Source organism: Thamnophis sirtalis, unplaced genomic scaffold (genome assembly GCF_051295495.1).
Source record: "Thamnophis sirtalis isolate CommonGarterSnake01/CBP01778 unplaced genomic scaffold, rThaSir2_p1.2 scaffold_12, whole genome shotgun sequence".
Lineage (NCBI taxonomy): Eukaryota > Metazoa > Chordata > Lepidosauria > Squamata > Natricidae > Thamnophis > Thamnophis sirtalis.
Genome location: NW_028261392.1, coordinates 50,516,435 through 50,532,762, shown reverse-complemented (window position 1 = coordinate 50,532,762; position 16,328 = coordinate 50,516,435). Strand labels below are relative to the sequence as shown.

General features: G+C 42.5%; 1 protein-coding gene across 1 annotated transcript in view; it reads left to right on the top strand.

The window, feature by feature from the left end:
* The window catches only part of SMPX (small muscle protein X-linked), a 53,853-nt gene that overhangs the window by 6,024 nt on the left and 31,501 nt on the right, over positions 1 to 16,328 (top strand). The window contains exon 2 of the mRNA XM_087726478.1: positions 3,995 to 4,065. Coding sequence (XP_087582604.1) covers positions 4,027 to 4,065 — 39 coding nt within the window. The 5' untranslated portion in view covers positions 3,995 to 4,026. The remainder of the gene's footprint in view (positions 1 to 3,994; positions 4,066 to 16,328) is intronic.

Sequence of the window (16,328 nt, the reverse complement as noted above, 5' to 3'; positions counted from 1 at the left end):
AGAGAGAGAGAGAGAGAGAGAGAGAGAGACTATCACTGTGTTGTAGCTTATGATTCTTGATGAATGTATTGTATTTTATTTTATTTATGTACACCGAAGACAAATTCCTTGTGTCCCCCCCCCCCCCCCCGTCAATGGTGTCCCTCTTTACCAATCTGAAAATCTGGTCACCTTAAGAATTCCAGAAGGACAACCCTCACTGCAGCCCTTCACCTATCTGGGCTAGATGGAAGCCTTTCCTCAGTGCAAAACACACGAAAGCCCATTTGGAGTTTATAAAAAAGCACCTGAAGGACTCTCAGACCGCAAGGAACAAATTCTAAGCGTGTTTATGTTCAGGACAGCAGAAAGTTTATTGTTAATGAGAGAAAAAAAAGAATTTCAACAATTATAGAATACAGCTGCAGCACAACAAAATTGACAAAAGTGAACAGGGTCTAAATACTTTCTGAATGCTGTTTGTGTGTGTGTGTGTGTGTGCGTTTGTGTATTTAACACACCTATATAAAATTTTAAAAACCCATCTACACTCCAGAATGAGGTGAAAATGGGACAAAACATCTTACTCTACACAACACAAAGAGCTCGCAGCTATCAGCAACTGAAAAAAAACTGCTGTTTATACCTGGTTGCAACTGTTTCAGGTAGGCTGCAATCCTATGTACCGTATAAGCACACAGGAGAAGAAGCTGCATTGAATTCAAGATAAATGCAAGTAGTAGTAAAATAGGAAAGAAAAAAGAATTTGTCCCATAACAGATCTTTTGGCTGACATTACCAAGATATTATGGCTGATGCTATAGATTGTCGTCCAAAACCTCTAAGACAACAAGGTAGGCTTCTAAGCTCACTTTCTTACAATAATTTGATGGCTTAAAAAAGATGTGTAAAGATCAGGGTTGAACTAAAATTTCCAGCATCCTTTTATCACTGACCATGCCAGGAGGAAAGCAGGGACTTAAAGCCCAGAGCAACTTGTGAGCTTCTAATTAGGAATTTATTTTGAGGGATAAACAGTATAAAGAGTCAATCTCAAAGTTCCTGTCTAGTACACCCCTTATATAATTGTATTGACCTGGCTGCTGATAGTTGCAATTTGTCAACTTTAACAGGAGCACAAATTCTTAATCCCTAATGCAAAAGATTTGGTACCTCAGATATAGTTTATTTTCTTCCCCAACATTGCAATGCCTGTGTAATATTAACATATATGGTGATATTCCAAGAGTGATTTTGGTGAAAGGGGAAAAATCTCCATGAAAATATGAAAGTATCATCTGTTTCTATTAACTATTAGCCTCTTTCCTGTTCATGCAGTCAGACCTAAGACATAGTGTCCTTAAGAACTCTATTGCTAAATAAAATTAAGCAAGTAAAACAGAGGATGGGAATTGCAGTCCAAGAAGATAGTCTATTTTTACTCATCAACATTTGTTGTCCTGATTTCTCAAGCAGCAATGAGGTCACATGGAAGAAAGTTTGCCTCCGCTTAAAGTAATCCTATGCAGTTGTATCACTGAGGAATTTCCATTTTGATTATATTTTATTCTTATCGTTTATTTTTAGTCCCAATTTAAGGTTACATACAAATTTAGAAACTGACTTCTGGAAAACAGTATATATCCAAGCCATGCCATACAAGGTGGTCCTCAACCTATGATCATAATTGTGCCCAAAATTTATGTTGCTAAGTGGGAAATTTGTTAAGTGACTTTTGTCCCATTTTACGACTTTTCTTGCCACATTTATTAAGTGAATCATTACAGTTGTTAAATTAGCAACATGGTTGTTAAGTGAATCTGGTTTCCCCATTGACTTTTCTTATTAAAAGGTTGAAAAAGTTGATCACATGACCCCAGGAAACTGCAACTGTCATAAATGTCAGTTGTCAAGCATCCAAATAAAAATCATGCAATCATTGGAATGCTGCAGGGATCATAAGTATGAAAAATGTTCATGTCACTTTTTTCAGTGCCATTATAACTTTGAACAGTCACTAAATGAACTGTTGTAAGTTGAGGATGACCTGTACTTCAATAGGCACAGTAAGATGGGAAGCTGTATTGAACATAATTCAATAATTTCTAGTGGTCTTTATTCTCTGAATTCCCTTCTGAGTAGTTTGTTTATCCTCTTTAGGTTACAGTCTACATGAAAGCAGTGACGTGCGGTGAGCTTCATGGCCAGTGAGGCAAGCGCGAAAGCCCCACCGAAGCCCCGGCGCCGCATCCGCCATAGAGTGGGACCGGGACCCGCTCTATGGCGGACGCGGCGCCGAGACTTTAAAGTCCTGCCGCCGGGGCCCTGCCGCCACTTTAAAGCCCTGCTGCCCAGGCTTTAAAGTGGCGGCAGGGCCCCGGCGGCGTCTGCCATAGGGCAGCCCCGACCGTTGTTAGTAGCCACGTAGTAGCCTTCCATGCCTGCCGACTTCACCTGATGCCCAGAAAGTGCTTGCAGGCAAGCAGGCAGGCAGGCAGGAGCTCAATAGCTTAACATTGGACTAACAGTTGCAGATAAAAAGGACATGGTGGGAATTCCATGAACGCCCTCGGAAGGGAAGATGAAGTGGGGGGGGGTTATGTGTTCAGGATTTGGATGGGTCTCCGTTGAACGAAACCGCAAGCTTCTTTTAAAGCGAGGTCAGGGGAGGGGGCAGAGGGGCGAGCCAGCCAGCACTGCAGTGGAGCTATGCAGGACCTAGCAAAGAGGGAAGCCATGGTGGCTGTCCCTAGCTCAGCAGGTTCCTCGCCGGCTCACATCTCCAAGCCTCTATTTGTGGCCGGCATCCCCCACCCCCCCCACTCCTACCCCTCATTTGGCCAAGGCGCCGAAGCCTTTGATCTGCTTGATGACACACACACCCCGACTCGGTTGCGATTGCTCCCCTCAGGTGAGAGCAAAGGACGAGGAAGGTGGGGAGGGCGCCCGGGGGCGCCTCTGGCTTTGCAAAAGGAAAGGGCAGGAGAACCACAGCCATTACATTCCACAGCCATTCTCTCAGAGCTCGCTTAGTGCATGCATAATTCACCTGCCCAGAGATGCTTCTCCTCCTCCTCCTCCTCCTCCTCCTCCTCCTCCTCCTCCTCCTCCTCCTCCTCCTCCTTCCTTCTTCCTCCTTCCTCCTTCCTCCCTTCTTCCTCCACCTCTTTCTTTCCTTCCTTCTCTTTCTTCTCCCTTCACGGTTTTCTCTCTCTTGCTCATCTGCAACCAAGAAGTTCAACCTGCAGCGAGGAAGGCTTTAGCTCGCTTTCCCTCTGCAGCCTGGGAAATGGAGTCTCTGCCCTCCCCGCTCAAGCGGCGCAAGGCATGATTTGCTGCTCCCAGATCAGGAGGCGGGAGAATCACGTGCCTCCTTTGCATACGGAATTTTTCACTTTTTAACCCTTGCTTAACTCTTAAAAGGCGAAAAATTCCTTATGCAAAGGAGGCCCATAGTTCTCTCGCCTCCCCCTACAGTTAACACTAAACAGACTCAAAGTCACTGTGACTTGGAGTCTGGCAGCAACTACCTTGGCCTTTTTAATTATTTTAAAAATTCTTTTCTTTTCCTCATGAGACTGGTGAGGCCCCGCCTCCCCTGCCTCCAGTGACTGCATGTCCCTTCATGAAAGATCATCCAGAAAACACTGGTTTCGTATATAAAGGTTTTGCAATTCTGTTTTGTGAATTGAAATAAATAATAAATAAATAATGTAGATAGTTATTAACTTTGTACCATTAATAGAACATGTGCTCCTTTCCTATTGTGTTGTGAAAGTGATATTACTCATTGGATCTATTAAAAATTCAGTAACGAATTTCAGATGTTCTAAGTTCCTGTGCGTGTATCTTAGTAACTCTGAAACTTGAGTCTGAAAGATAATTTGAGCTGATGAATTCATAGTTACCAGGCAGCACCATAGCCAAAGTATAGTAATAAAACTTTGCTTATAGAATGCCATTATAATTCATAAAGTTTTTGCTATCATTTTTTTGTTTCTTTAATTGATTTTAGGTTTTTTGCAGTGAAAATTCTATTGCTTAAATATGTCAAATCAACGAACTTCAAATGTCAGAAGCATTCAGGTAAGGTATTTTGTGTGATTGCTTATAAATAACTACGTTAAATGGAGGAAAGATGCATGGGTTGGAACTTTAATTCTAGTTAGGAATTTTCAATTTGCTAGAAATGCAAGTAAATTATTTTGATGAAACAATTTGTTGCATGTCTCACATATTTTTATTACCATAAAAATTAATCACAATATGCTTTTTTCCCAATGTGCTTTGTTCTGTGTAAAAAAGCAATTCAATGTGTTTTCTAAAGTTTTAAGTAGTGCTATCATACACATACATGCACACATTACTTGTGCTGTTACTTTTCCTTATTCTCCTTGAAAATTAACTTGTCACTATTAGCATTCTTTTAGCTGGTAACTGGAAATAAATCTCTCAGTTAAATGTCTATTGAGATTCTCAGTCATGGTTGTCCCAAAGGTGCTTTTTCAAGAGGCAACTGGACTTCCTTGTTTTTCTTTGAAGATATTTTGCTTCTTCTTTGCTGAAGAATCTTCTTGGATGAGAAGTGAAACATCTTCAAAGATACACAAGAAAGTCCAGTTGCCTCTTGAAAAAGCACCTTTGGGACTCTTAATTAAATACCTATTATTGTTGTTTTTTGGCAGGAAAATGCTGGTTATTTCATTAAACAGAATATTCCATTCTGTCAATTGACTAAGGTGGGAGCCTTGGCCTTCCAGATAGTGTTCGGCTAAAAAAAAAAAAAAATAGCTTGCTTGTTGGTCATGCTTAGATTGATGGGTATTCTATTTCGGCCTAAACAGCCAAAAACACCAGCCTGAGGATGGCGAGTGAGACCTCGCTGAAATGTTGCCAAGACAATCTCAATCTTACATGGGAAAAGACCCGAATACAACAAGACCAGCATACCTACACCCGTGAAATTCTATGACTACCTACCTACCTACCTACCTACCTACCTACCTACCTACCTACCTACCTACAGACACACACACACACACACACACACACTATTAAGAATTCCATTGGCACAATGGATTATCTATGGACATTTCTGTTATACAATTGCTTTCTTTCTGTGTCTTGTTTGCAGATTTAACTATGGACTTAGATTGTCCCATTAGTACATTTGAATATAAAATAGTGGAATAAAAATACAGATTTTATATCTATACATGTACTGATTTGAGGATATACTGCAGTTAGAATAGGAATTAAATACTGTTCAAGTTAGTTTAGGAAGTAAATACTGTTGCTTTAAGAGATTGCCTTCTGGGAAATGTAGTCTTTATGTCATGTAGTTGCATCTGCCTTGCTGATTGGCCACTGGATTATACCTTAGATAGGCTGCTGGGTAAATGTGCCATGCAGACCAGCGGTCATTTTGAATCCGAACAAAGGAAGCTAACAGCAGCTTCTCATCATGGGGAAGAAAGCACCTCTTCTCACCTTCATATTATGGGATCAAATTATGTTGTGTGCCCCAGAAGAATCTCAGCAGTAATTGTGAGTTATTGTTTTTGAGAATGCCTGGAGAATAAACATAATTTGTACAATTTCCCATGTGCGAGGATTTTATCTGCCTGTAAAGAGTGATCTTATGCTTGTACCAGAACAGTGAGAAGAGAGCTAAACTTCTTACTAAAGAAAGGTTCTGTTTATGTGAGAAGTATTAAACCTCTCTTTGCAAAGGACAGATTCTCTCAGCAAAAGGCAGGTTTTATCTCTCTCCTTGCTCCTTGTTTAATTGAGCACCAGGGGAGGGGACACAGAATTTGTATGATAAAGAAGCCCCTCCCAACCTAACCAGTTCAATCTGCTGTTGAAAAGACCTTCTGTAAAATTTAACTTACTGTGGAAAGGCCAAACGCACATGGCTTGGAAACAAGAAAGTGAAAACAAATGCATTGATGGATTCAGAAACCAGTCATAGCAGGGTATCCAAAATGTCTATCTGTCTTTGCAGAGTTTATTGCTTTTTATACAGTTTTAACAAGCAGCAAAGAGGATATATAGCAACAGCATTGTTATTGGTGTATTCTCCTTGTCAATCTCTAAGAACATCCTGGCCAGGGTAGATTCTTAGATATCTAGATGGTTCCCGGTATTGCCTGGAGGTGCTAATTAGGTGAGCTCATAGACATTTGAGGTAAACAGTTACTGAGTCATGGCAATGTGCTGCACATGGTCTCTTCATAACCTTTCCTCTATCTCTACATCGCACTATTTTCTATTTTGTTAGACAAGGTATCGTAAGAGGGGTTAGTAAAAGGGTCATAATCAGGAGAGAAACCTGAGGCAGTGTGGGAGGGGGTTTAGAGTGAAAAGCTGTGGTACATATATTGCAAAATGAAAGAAGACACTGAAAAAAACAGCACCCACCAATCAAAATAGCACAAATAATGACTAAATAACGTAGGACATTTCCCAATAAGCCTGTGGGCAACCAAGCCCAAAAGCTTTCCCACCAAGATCCTAAAGTATCAATTTTCAAATCAGAGGCCAAATTGTGTAAAATATTGAGCTGGTGCTGGATGGTTCGTGGTTCATCTGAAAGATTAAAACAACACATTCTGTCAAAACTTTCACAACCCAAATGCTGGCACAAAAGCAAATAGCAGCATGATTTTGTAAAATAGCCTTTTGCAAAGCTTGCAGCTCATGGTTGATTGCTGAAATAGCTGAAGAAGTATCATTAATTGTTTTTGCCAAATTACACGCAATAGAATTAATGTTAAAGTGAGCATGAGCAGCAAGCGCTGGCACACCCACTTTAGATACAGCCAATGCTACGTATTCCGCTTTATTAAGTAAAGCTGTCTCAGAGTCACAAGTGCTATCTAGTGTGACTCCACATCGAGAACAGTTTGAGTGAATTTGCAGTTTGGAAAGCAAAACAGGAATCAACCGGCTGAGGCAACACTATGCTTCACTAATATAAGCAGGAATGTAATTAAAATTTTCTTGACCACATGTAAAAAACCATCCTTGTGGGAGCCAAACATGGGCAAAATTAAAGGAAGTCTCCTCAAAAGCTGTACAGTTTAAAACAGGTGAACTAATACGAAAACTGGGTTTTTTTTTTACTTGAAGATGTACAGTTAACTATTTTTGTGCATGTTATATTCTCAGGAACTACTACTACCGGGGTGTGCAAAGCAATTGCATAAGGGGGTGGATCATAGGCAATCAACCCCCAACTAGATATAGTCTCATAGTTAAAGTTTTCGTTTAATAAAAATCTACCCTAGCCAGTGAAATTTTGAATTAGTGTAGACAGGGTACAAACAGGGACCAAGCATGTAGAAAGCAAATTTTCCATGTCATATGATTCAGATAAGCAAAAGACATCATTTTGTGTGATGCTAGCTAGCTGCACCCATAGGTTTTGCTTCATTCGCTGCTCAAGTGAGTGTTTGGGTGAGATGACAGCTGCTGTCGCTAGAGGGCAGCAATTAACAATCAAACATAAACAAATGATGGCTAAGGAATTGACAGTTAAAACTGCAAAAATGGCAGCGCATAAGTTCTCGGGGGTTTGCTTGTTGCTGTTGCAGCAGTGCCTGCGCTTTGGTGGTCAGGTTTTTCACGTCTCTCCACGTCACTGGATGGCTGGTCCGATGAGATTGTATTGGCCACTGCGCTGTCTGTAGAGTCACCTTGGCCATTTCTGGAACTGGATTCGGGGACTGGTGCCACAACATCACTATCTGGGCAGGCGCAACTTGCTGGAATCTACAAGGGTCTGTAGGAGCAAGCACAGCAGCATATCCTCGTCCCCAAGTAATCAGAGGGACCTTGCTTATTGTCAGGCATGCCTCCTTCAGCAACCAAGAAAGAAACCACTTAACTCCATTTGTAGGATTAACAGTACTTTTACTGGTTATGAAAAGATAGCAGCGAAGTAAAGCAAGGTCGGAAGCAGAAACACGTGAAATCATACATATCAAACATTTGCCCAACCCCCTCCCCCCAATTCCCCAACCCAGTGTCCATTCTGCAACTCCCTAAGGTGTCATGTGGGGTGCATCTTCAAACAGATTCGTCAAGTTGGTATGTGAGACTATTGGCCTTGACCAAATCCAAATATCAGCCACCAGCATGCGCAGAAGATGGTGAGAACAAGACTCCTCCAGTACAATATTATTCCTTTCCCCAATACCATGCTCCCCCCATTCCTATAGCAGCCAGTAATAAGCAAGCATAGCAAAGCTGTAACCAAGTAACCAAAACAGAGGTTGACACTAACCATGTTTTTCTGGTAATGCCCAATAATATACTAGAGGGGGAGGCAAACTTGTTTTCTGTTGAAAGTGTCTCTGATAAGCGGTCAAATTCTGAATGGAGACATTCAATTGATTTAAGGTAAATAATACTTTTTTAACCTGTTGTGTTACCCACGATAAATTGGGTACCTGAGAGCCCTCCTTTTTTATTTGTTTGCGAAGACAGTCCTTAAAGGACCGATTAGCACGTTCCACGATGACTTGACTTGTGGAATTGTAGGGTAGCCCATGAGTAAGAACAATATTCCAGGTTGTACAAAATTGCAAAGAATAGGCCGGACCGTTATCAGTTTTTAAAGAGGATGGTTTGCCCAAGGCATTAATGGCTGAAAAAAGATGAGAAATAACATGATTAGCTGTTTCCCCTCGTTGAAGTGTAGCCCAAAGCACCCCTGAATAGGTATCAATAGATAAATGAATATACTTCCAGGGAGCCAAAGAGGGAACATGGGTAGCATCCATTTACCATAGTTGATTAGAGGCAAAAGCACGGGGATTAACTCCTGTGTCCCCCAAGGGGGATGCCCCAGAACATTGAGGACAGGATGAAACAATCTGCTTGGCTTGGTCGAGTGGAATATGGCAAGCTTGTGCCAGCCCCCTGGCATTTTGATGGAAAAAAGAGTGACTGAAGAATGGATATGAAAACAACTTAGGTAAAATATGCACAGCGGCATCAGCATGACTGTTGCCTTCAGAAAGGGGTCCAGGAATGGACGAGTGACTGTGTATGTGAGAAAAAAAGAATAAATGCTTTCGGTCTTGTAGTAGTTGCTGCAAAGTTAAAAACAGAGCCATGAGATTGGGGTAAATCCTGGGTGTGATGTAAGCACGTGGAAGATTAAAAAAAAAATAGACACACATAATGAGAGTCAGAGATTAAATTAAAAGGCTGTTGAGAAAAGGTATGGAAAGCTAAAATAGCAGCAATTTTGAGCATTGCGGGGACGACTGTATTGCAGTGTAGAACACTTTCCTGGTATCATAATGAGAATCCTTGTAAGCAATCGCTCCTCTCATTCACCCTCCATCTGAAAAAACAGTAGGAGCTTGTGAAAGTGGAGAAGATGAAAGCAATGGGTGGACAGGAAAAGAAGTCATTAAACACGCAAGCCGAGGATCTTTAGGCAAATGATATGCAATACAGCCCACATAGTCAGTTAAAGCACACTGAAGAGATAAGTTATTCTGAAAATAAAATTGAAAATCAGATTTCGGAATAGGAAGAACAATATTAATCAAATCGGTCCCATTTCTGCAACAGGCTCGAGTGCATCCTAAAATTATTAATTCAGCAAAGGCCTGGATAAATGACAAGACATTTTGAGATGGGTATGAGGTAAGTAAAGCCACAACACAATATACCTTTTCGTCTTCTAATATAGCTAATACTCCCGTAGACAGCTTACTAGTAGGAAACACCAAAAGAGTTAATTGACAGTCTCTATGAGGAATACAATCCACAAATTGAGTGCTCAAAATATCATTGATTTTTTCAACTGTGGCAAACACTGCAGAGGGAACCCCAATATAATCTCCAAGTTGTTTTCCTTTGGTCAATAAATCAAATAAGGGGCTCAGTGAATGTGTCGGCAAGGAAAAATATGGACGAACCCAATTAAAGGTACCCAGCAACTGCTGTAAATCAATCAGGAAAATAAGTTTGGGTAAGTTTAAGCGAGGAAAAACCAGAGCAGAAAAAGATTGCAACATTTTATTCCCCAAATAAAGATAGGGAGAGTGCAGTTGTATTTTTTCCAGGGCAATCTGCAATCTATAGATACCTAAATCATTTTGTATTTCTGAAAATCAATTAGGTTGTATCTTTGGGGCGCCAATTAAAATATCATCCATATAATGATATACCAAAGCCAATGCATGATGCTTGCGAAAAGGATTTAATGTTGCAGCAACGTAAAGCTGACATAAAGTAGGACTATTTAACATGCTGTCAGGGCTGCTTCTCTCAGTAACCAAGAAAGAAACCACTCAACTCCATTTTGCAGAATTAAGAGTACTTTTACTGGTTATAAATAGATAGTAGCTAAGGAAAGCAGGATCTGAGGCAAAACCACGTGTAATCATAGATATCATTATGTGACCCATTCCTGACTTTAGCCATCTGGCGTCTGCGGGGCGTCCCTCCTCCTCTTGGGATGTTTCTAACTGCAGCAACTGGGGTCGGAGCTGGGTCATCTTGCTCAGTACCAACCTCAGCCCACCCCCCCCCCCAGCTTCCCTCGGGTCAAAAAAAGCCTCTGCATACTTGTCTGTTTCATGGAGATCGGCTTCCCTCTCTACTCCAGTCTCACGGGCCCAGCACCTCTCCCAAGCCCCTTCAAAGAGCTTCATCGCCTGGGACATCATAAGGTTCTCCTCTTCGGCTTCACACCAGTCAGCCACTGGTCATCTTGGTCTCCTCATAGTAACTCCAGCCAGAGGTTCTTCAGGGTCATCTTTCTGTCCCACTCCCCATGTCCATCTGGGCCAAACAGATCGTTCTTCCAAGTGCAGGCCAGCCATTCACTCCATCTCTAAAGGGCAGGAGGATGCAGCTGCTCCCATGTCCTCTTCTTGATCACTGCCTTGGTGGGACATCTTTTGGGTTTTGGCCGCACCCCCCTTGGAAGGTGTCAGCTCTGGGATGGGTGTGAGAAGAGATCCTGCTTATTGTCAGCTGCTTCACTCAGTAATCAAGAAAGAAACCACTCAACTCCATTTTGCAGAATTAAGAGTACTTGTCACTGCCCCTTCATTTAATAACCAAGAAAGAAACCACCCAACTCCATATTTCAGAATTAAGTGTACTTTTACTGGCTACAAACAAAAAGAAGCAAAGCAAAGCTGAATCTGAATAAAAAGGCGCAAAAGCAATAGATATCAATACAAGATTCAATCCCCTCCCCTTGGTACCTCAGTCCATAGTCCAATCATATTTCACCCAATTGTCAGGTGGGAGACATCTTCAAAAATCATCATCAGGATGGAATGCTGGACAGTTGGCCTTGGCAGGAAACTCCCTCCCTTCCACATGCGCAAAGAGATGGTGAGATTCCCTTCCCAAATACCATGCCCCCCTCCCCGTTTCAATGGCAGCCGAAAAGCAGCAGCGAAGCAGAGGCTGACAGTACTTTTACTGGTTATAAGTAGATAGTAGCTAAGCAAAGCAGGATCTGAGGCAAAAGCGCGCGTAATCATAGATATAATATGTGACCCATTCCCCTCCCCTTGGTAACCCCATCCCATAGTCCAATCCAATTACTCCACAGGTGTCATGTGGGAGACATCTTCAAAAATCATCATCAGGTTGGTATGCCGGACAGTTGGCTTTGGCGGAAAACTCCTTTCTCTGCCACATGTGCAGTAGATGGCTCCCTTCTTACAGTCACTCCTGCACAGAATATTTTCCACACCCAAATACCATGACCCCCCCTCCCCGTTTCAATGGCAGTCGAAAAGCAAGCAGCAAAACAGAGGCTGACACATGGCCTGTGGCAAGACAGTCCAGTGATAACATTTATTAAGTTTTGAATGATTCACTGCAGGCACAGTAAATGCAAACTTTTCCTGGTCATGGGGCAGAGGGGAATAGAGAAAAAAACAATCCTTTAAGTCAATTACCATTACCTCATGTTGTTGGGGAATCAAATTAGGTGAACAAACAGACAACATATCAGCAGTTTCTTCTATATCCCCCCCTTGCTAATTGTTCCTCTAAAATTTGCCTCTTGGGGGTGTACAATGGCTGTAGAGAAGCAGAAGAATTAACCTCTTCATGAGGAGCTGAAGGTCCAATTGAAGATGATTTTGGGGGAATAATTTTTATTTGATCGTAATCAGGCGGAGGTTTTGTGGTCAATTGTTTTCCTGCCAAAGCATCAGAGCCAAATTTTTCCACTGCATGACAGCACTGAAACCATAGATGTAATATCTGTCCTGGAGCCTGGGGTTCAAGATGTAAAGTATGCCCTATCTTTGTCCAATCCCACTAATGGAGCGTCCCACGCTCCAGATACCAGGGACAATGTTTCCCTATGTCCCCAACCAGCTTCCTTATGTCCACCTCAGGTGCTGTAACACCTGACTTTTGTAACAGGAATCAAAGTTACTGTACATGTTGTTGCTGTTGTTGAGATAGATTGCAACCCACACTTACCACTGAGGGGTCTCTGAGGACAAGGATGCACTTTGGGGTCTATTCCAGACAAAGGTAAATATGTTGGCTGTTGCTTCACCTGGAGGATGTCCTGCTTCGGGCACCAGATAATGGATTCAGAAACCAGTCATAGCAGTGTATCCAAAATGTCTGTCTGTCTTTGCAGAGTTTATCGCTTTTTATACAGTTTTAACAAGCAGCAAAGAGGATATATAGCAACAGCATTGTTATTGGTGTATTCTCCTTGTCAATCTCTAAGAACATCCCAGCCAGCGTAGATTCTCACATATCTAGATAGTTCCGGGTACTGCCTGGTGGTGTTAATTAGGTCATAGACATTTGAGGTAAACAGTTACTGAGTCATGGCAGTGTGCTGCACATGGTCTCTTCGTAACCTTTCATCTATCTCTTCAATGCATGTTTGCATCCTTGTCTTGAAACAAACAAGAAAAACCCTGTTTCAGTAAATCAAAGAGGAGGATTTTGATTCCCTCTCTTTGCCATGTAAAAGAAAGCCTTACTGCTTAACTTATTGTAAAAGCCTCATGGAAAGGTCTCCATGGAAACATAATTTGCTTAAGAAAGGCAATCTGCTAGCCTAGATTATTATCTGAGAATCTGACCCTGGCCAAGTGGATCCTTTGAACTTAATTAAGAGGTTGCCATGACAACCAGGAAGGGAGAGAGTTCTCAACCAGCCCAGCACCAGTTTACTTGGTATGTGCAAAAATCATTGGACAGTGAAATGGTCATGGAGCAAACGGGAATGCAATTCAGCCAAAGGATTAAAGTATAATCAGACTGCTTTTGTGATTATTGCTTAAGGAGAATTGGAAAGGCAAAATCCCTTTAAGAGAATGAAGCTAATACAGTCAAAAACGGGAACCCAAGTTCGCAGAAAAAGGCCCTTAGCGAACCCAAAACTGGAGAGCTAGCTTTACAAAACTCAACAAGGAAAAGCACCCAAAGTCAGTTACTCCAAACATTAGTCACATGCAGCATCCTCTGGTGGCTCATCTGCAAACCACAAGCCAGTATTCAAGCCAAGTGCATTCAGCACACCCCAAAAAATGAATTGCATCAATACCTCCTAAAGCTTGCAACACACCCTAGTGTCCAGAAAGTGAACTGCACTGACATTTCCTAAAACTTGCAATACAGCCTAGTGCCCAAAAAGTGAATTGCACTGAAAATTCCTAATACATTCAGGAAATTACTTGTACTAATCCTAAGTCATGGAATCTTCTCCAGTCATGGCAGATGGGTCAGAAATGCCAACCCCCCCCACCTAACCTTGACACAAACTTGGAATCTGTTATCCAAAACTCAGAATTGGATGGCCAACTCTCAGAAAAGGCAGAGGCACCTCAGACAACCTACAACCTGAGGCAGCATAGAAAGCCTACTGGGGCCAAGTGGTCGAGCCTGTTGGAGAAATGGGACAGGCTCTATCAATGCCATGAGAAATCCTGGAAGATGTTGCAGTGACTCTGTGACAAACCCAAATATGGGTTACCCCCTAAACACTTCTGTTCATTGGCTAATGACATGGATGAGCTCTTCATGCAATGGACAGTTTATGAACATCATCTCATTGACACCCAGTCGCTACTAAGAGACACAAATCTTCAGAGGGACCTGCAACACCTCCAGGCGTTAAACAAAAGGTGTAATAAGCATTTTCAAAGCAGCAAAGACCTTATCCAAACCAATCTTCAGGTGGAGACTACAGTGGGCAACCAGGTTGAAACCGAAGTGTCCCATCGTTTGCATGCGCCATCCCAGAGATCACATGCAGCTTTCTTTCACTCTCCTAAGAAAGTCTCTTCCTCTCATACCAAGGACACACTGGGCAAGAAGGCCATCCAAAGTATCTCATCATATGCAAGCACCATCTCACCGGTCAAGTGTACCCTCCTCCTACATCTCTAGGAAAGCCTCATCCCTTCACCCAAAGCCAACCCGGTCTCGGGTGGGTACCAGTATCTTGCAACAATTTTCTTATCACAGTCAAATGTCAGGGTCTGAAGAGGAGAATATCTAGCTGCCTGAGCTGAAGACGCACCACCACAAGGCTGCGGTGGCCATTTCAGCTTTAGATGTGGCAAAAGAAGAGCAACTGCACAAGGAAGAGATGGCTGCCATGGTTCTTCATGTGGCAAAGGGAAAAGAAGAAATGGCAGAGCTCAGGCCAGCCTCAAGTTTCTTCAGTGCAAACGGGAGGCTATAGTAAAAATAGCATGGACCAACGCTTTACAGGTGAAGGTTGACAGCATTTCCCTTAACTTAATTCTGGAAAGTTGGAAAAGGAGAACTTGCACAAGCATGTCAAAGCCTATGTGGATGACCACTATTCACTACAGAGGGGGTGAAGAAGAGAATTGCAACTACTAGGTCTACAAATTAATCAGAATTCTGACATTGTCAGAACCACACCACAAGACCCCCTTCTCAGATCTAAAGAACCTATCCCAACAAACCAGGACACAAGACGTGATCAAGTCAGCCCATCAGCAGCAGCGAAGGCTTCTCAGCAGGTAGACACACAAGAAGCAGCAACCTCCAAGCTCGATTCCAAGGCCAGAGAATTCTCGCCAGGCTTTCAAGGCAACTCAAGCAGAAACAAGGACAACTATTGTTTTCACCATGGCAAGATGAAATTGTCATGAAGTTTTCTGCAGAAAAATACCAGCTACCCTCGTCACCCACCCCTGATTCTAGAGTCTATGCTGGTCAGGACCCATGGGAGGCCCCTGGTGGACTTAGCATCTAGCGGAGCACAGAAGTTCTCTGACAGGCCAGGCAGAGAATATTTGCTATGGAAGCATCTTCTCACATACTGCTCATGATGAAGGGTTGCGGCCTATCAAGGAGCTCATACATATGATAGCTTGGCTAGGACCAAATTCTGCACAATTAGTAAAACAAATCTACTCAGCTTATCTAGGTGATCCAGTCAAAGAAGCTTGGGAAGTACTCAATCAATGGTATGGCACATCTATGTTGACGGAGTCCACACTCTTGGACCAGGTCAACAATTTCCCTGACATCAGTCTAAATGACCCTGACAAGTTATGGATGTTCTCTACCTTCCTTAAGCAACTACGGGCAGCTCAATAGGATCCCCCTTGACAGGACTTGACCAGTACAGAATGCAGAGGCCTATCGTTTGAAAGCTACCAGGACAGCTAATCAAAGAATGGATCAAACTATCTGATGCTTACAGGGCAAACAATCTAGACAGAGACCCTCCCTTCACTGCTCTTGAAGAATTTGTTGGCCACCAAACGAAGCTATGCAATGACTCTCGAAACCAAGGCTTTAGAGAAAAATGATCCCCAGCTGCCAAAAAACCTGTTCAGAAATCTGGCAAAATACTAAAGGAAAAACCTTTGTGTCTGTTCACAAAACAGAAGTTGCTATTTTGCCCATGAAGAGCTCAGATGTGCAACTGTCAAATAAAGTTCAACATCAACCTCTGAAAGCAAAGAAAGACTTGATATGTCCACTCATCAAGTCCTCACATGCTCTGAACAAGTGCAAAGAATTCAGAAAGAAGCCCCTGGATGAAAAGAAGGCTTTGATCGGGTAGTACAGAGTGCTGTGAGTCTATGGAACACATGGTCAAAGCCTGTACAGCTAAGGTGCAATGTCACCTGTGCAAAAGTGACAAACACCCTGGTGCCTTGCATCCACAGTCTGAGTCGCCACAACAGACAATCCTAACCCTCATTCAGCCAAGGAGCCTCAATGTGGTACCCAAGCTAACACAAAGGCGGCCATGAGTGTCAACTGCACATCATTATGTGGTGACTCACCATTCCCTCACTCATGCCAACCAATTTGCTTAGTGAGAATCTACCCCG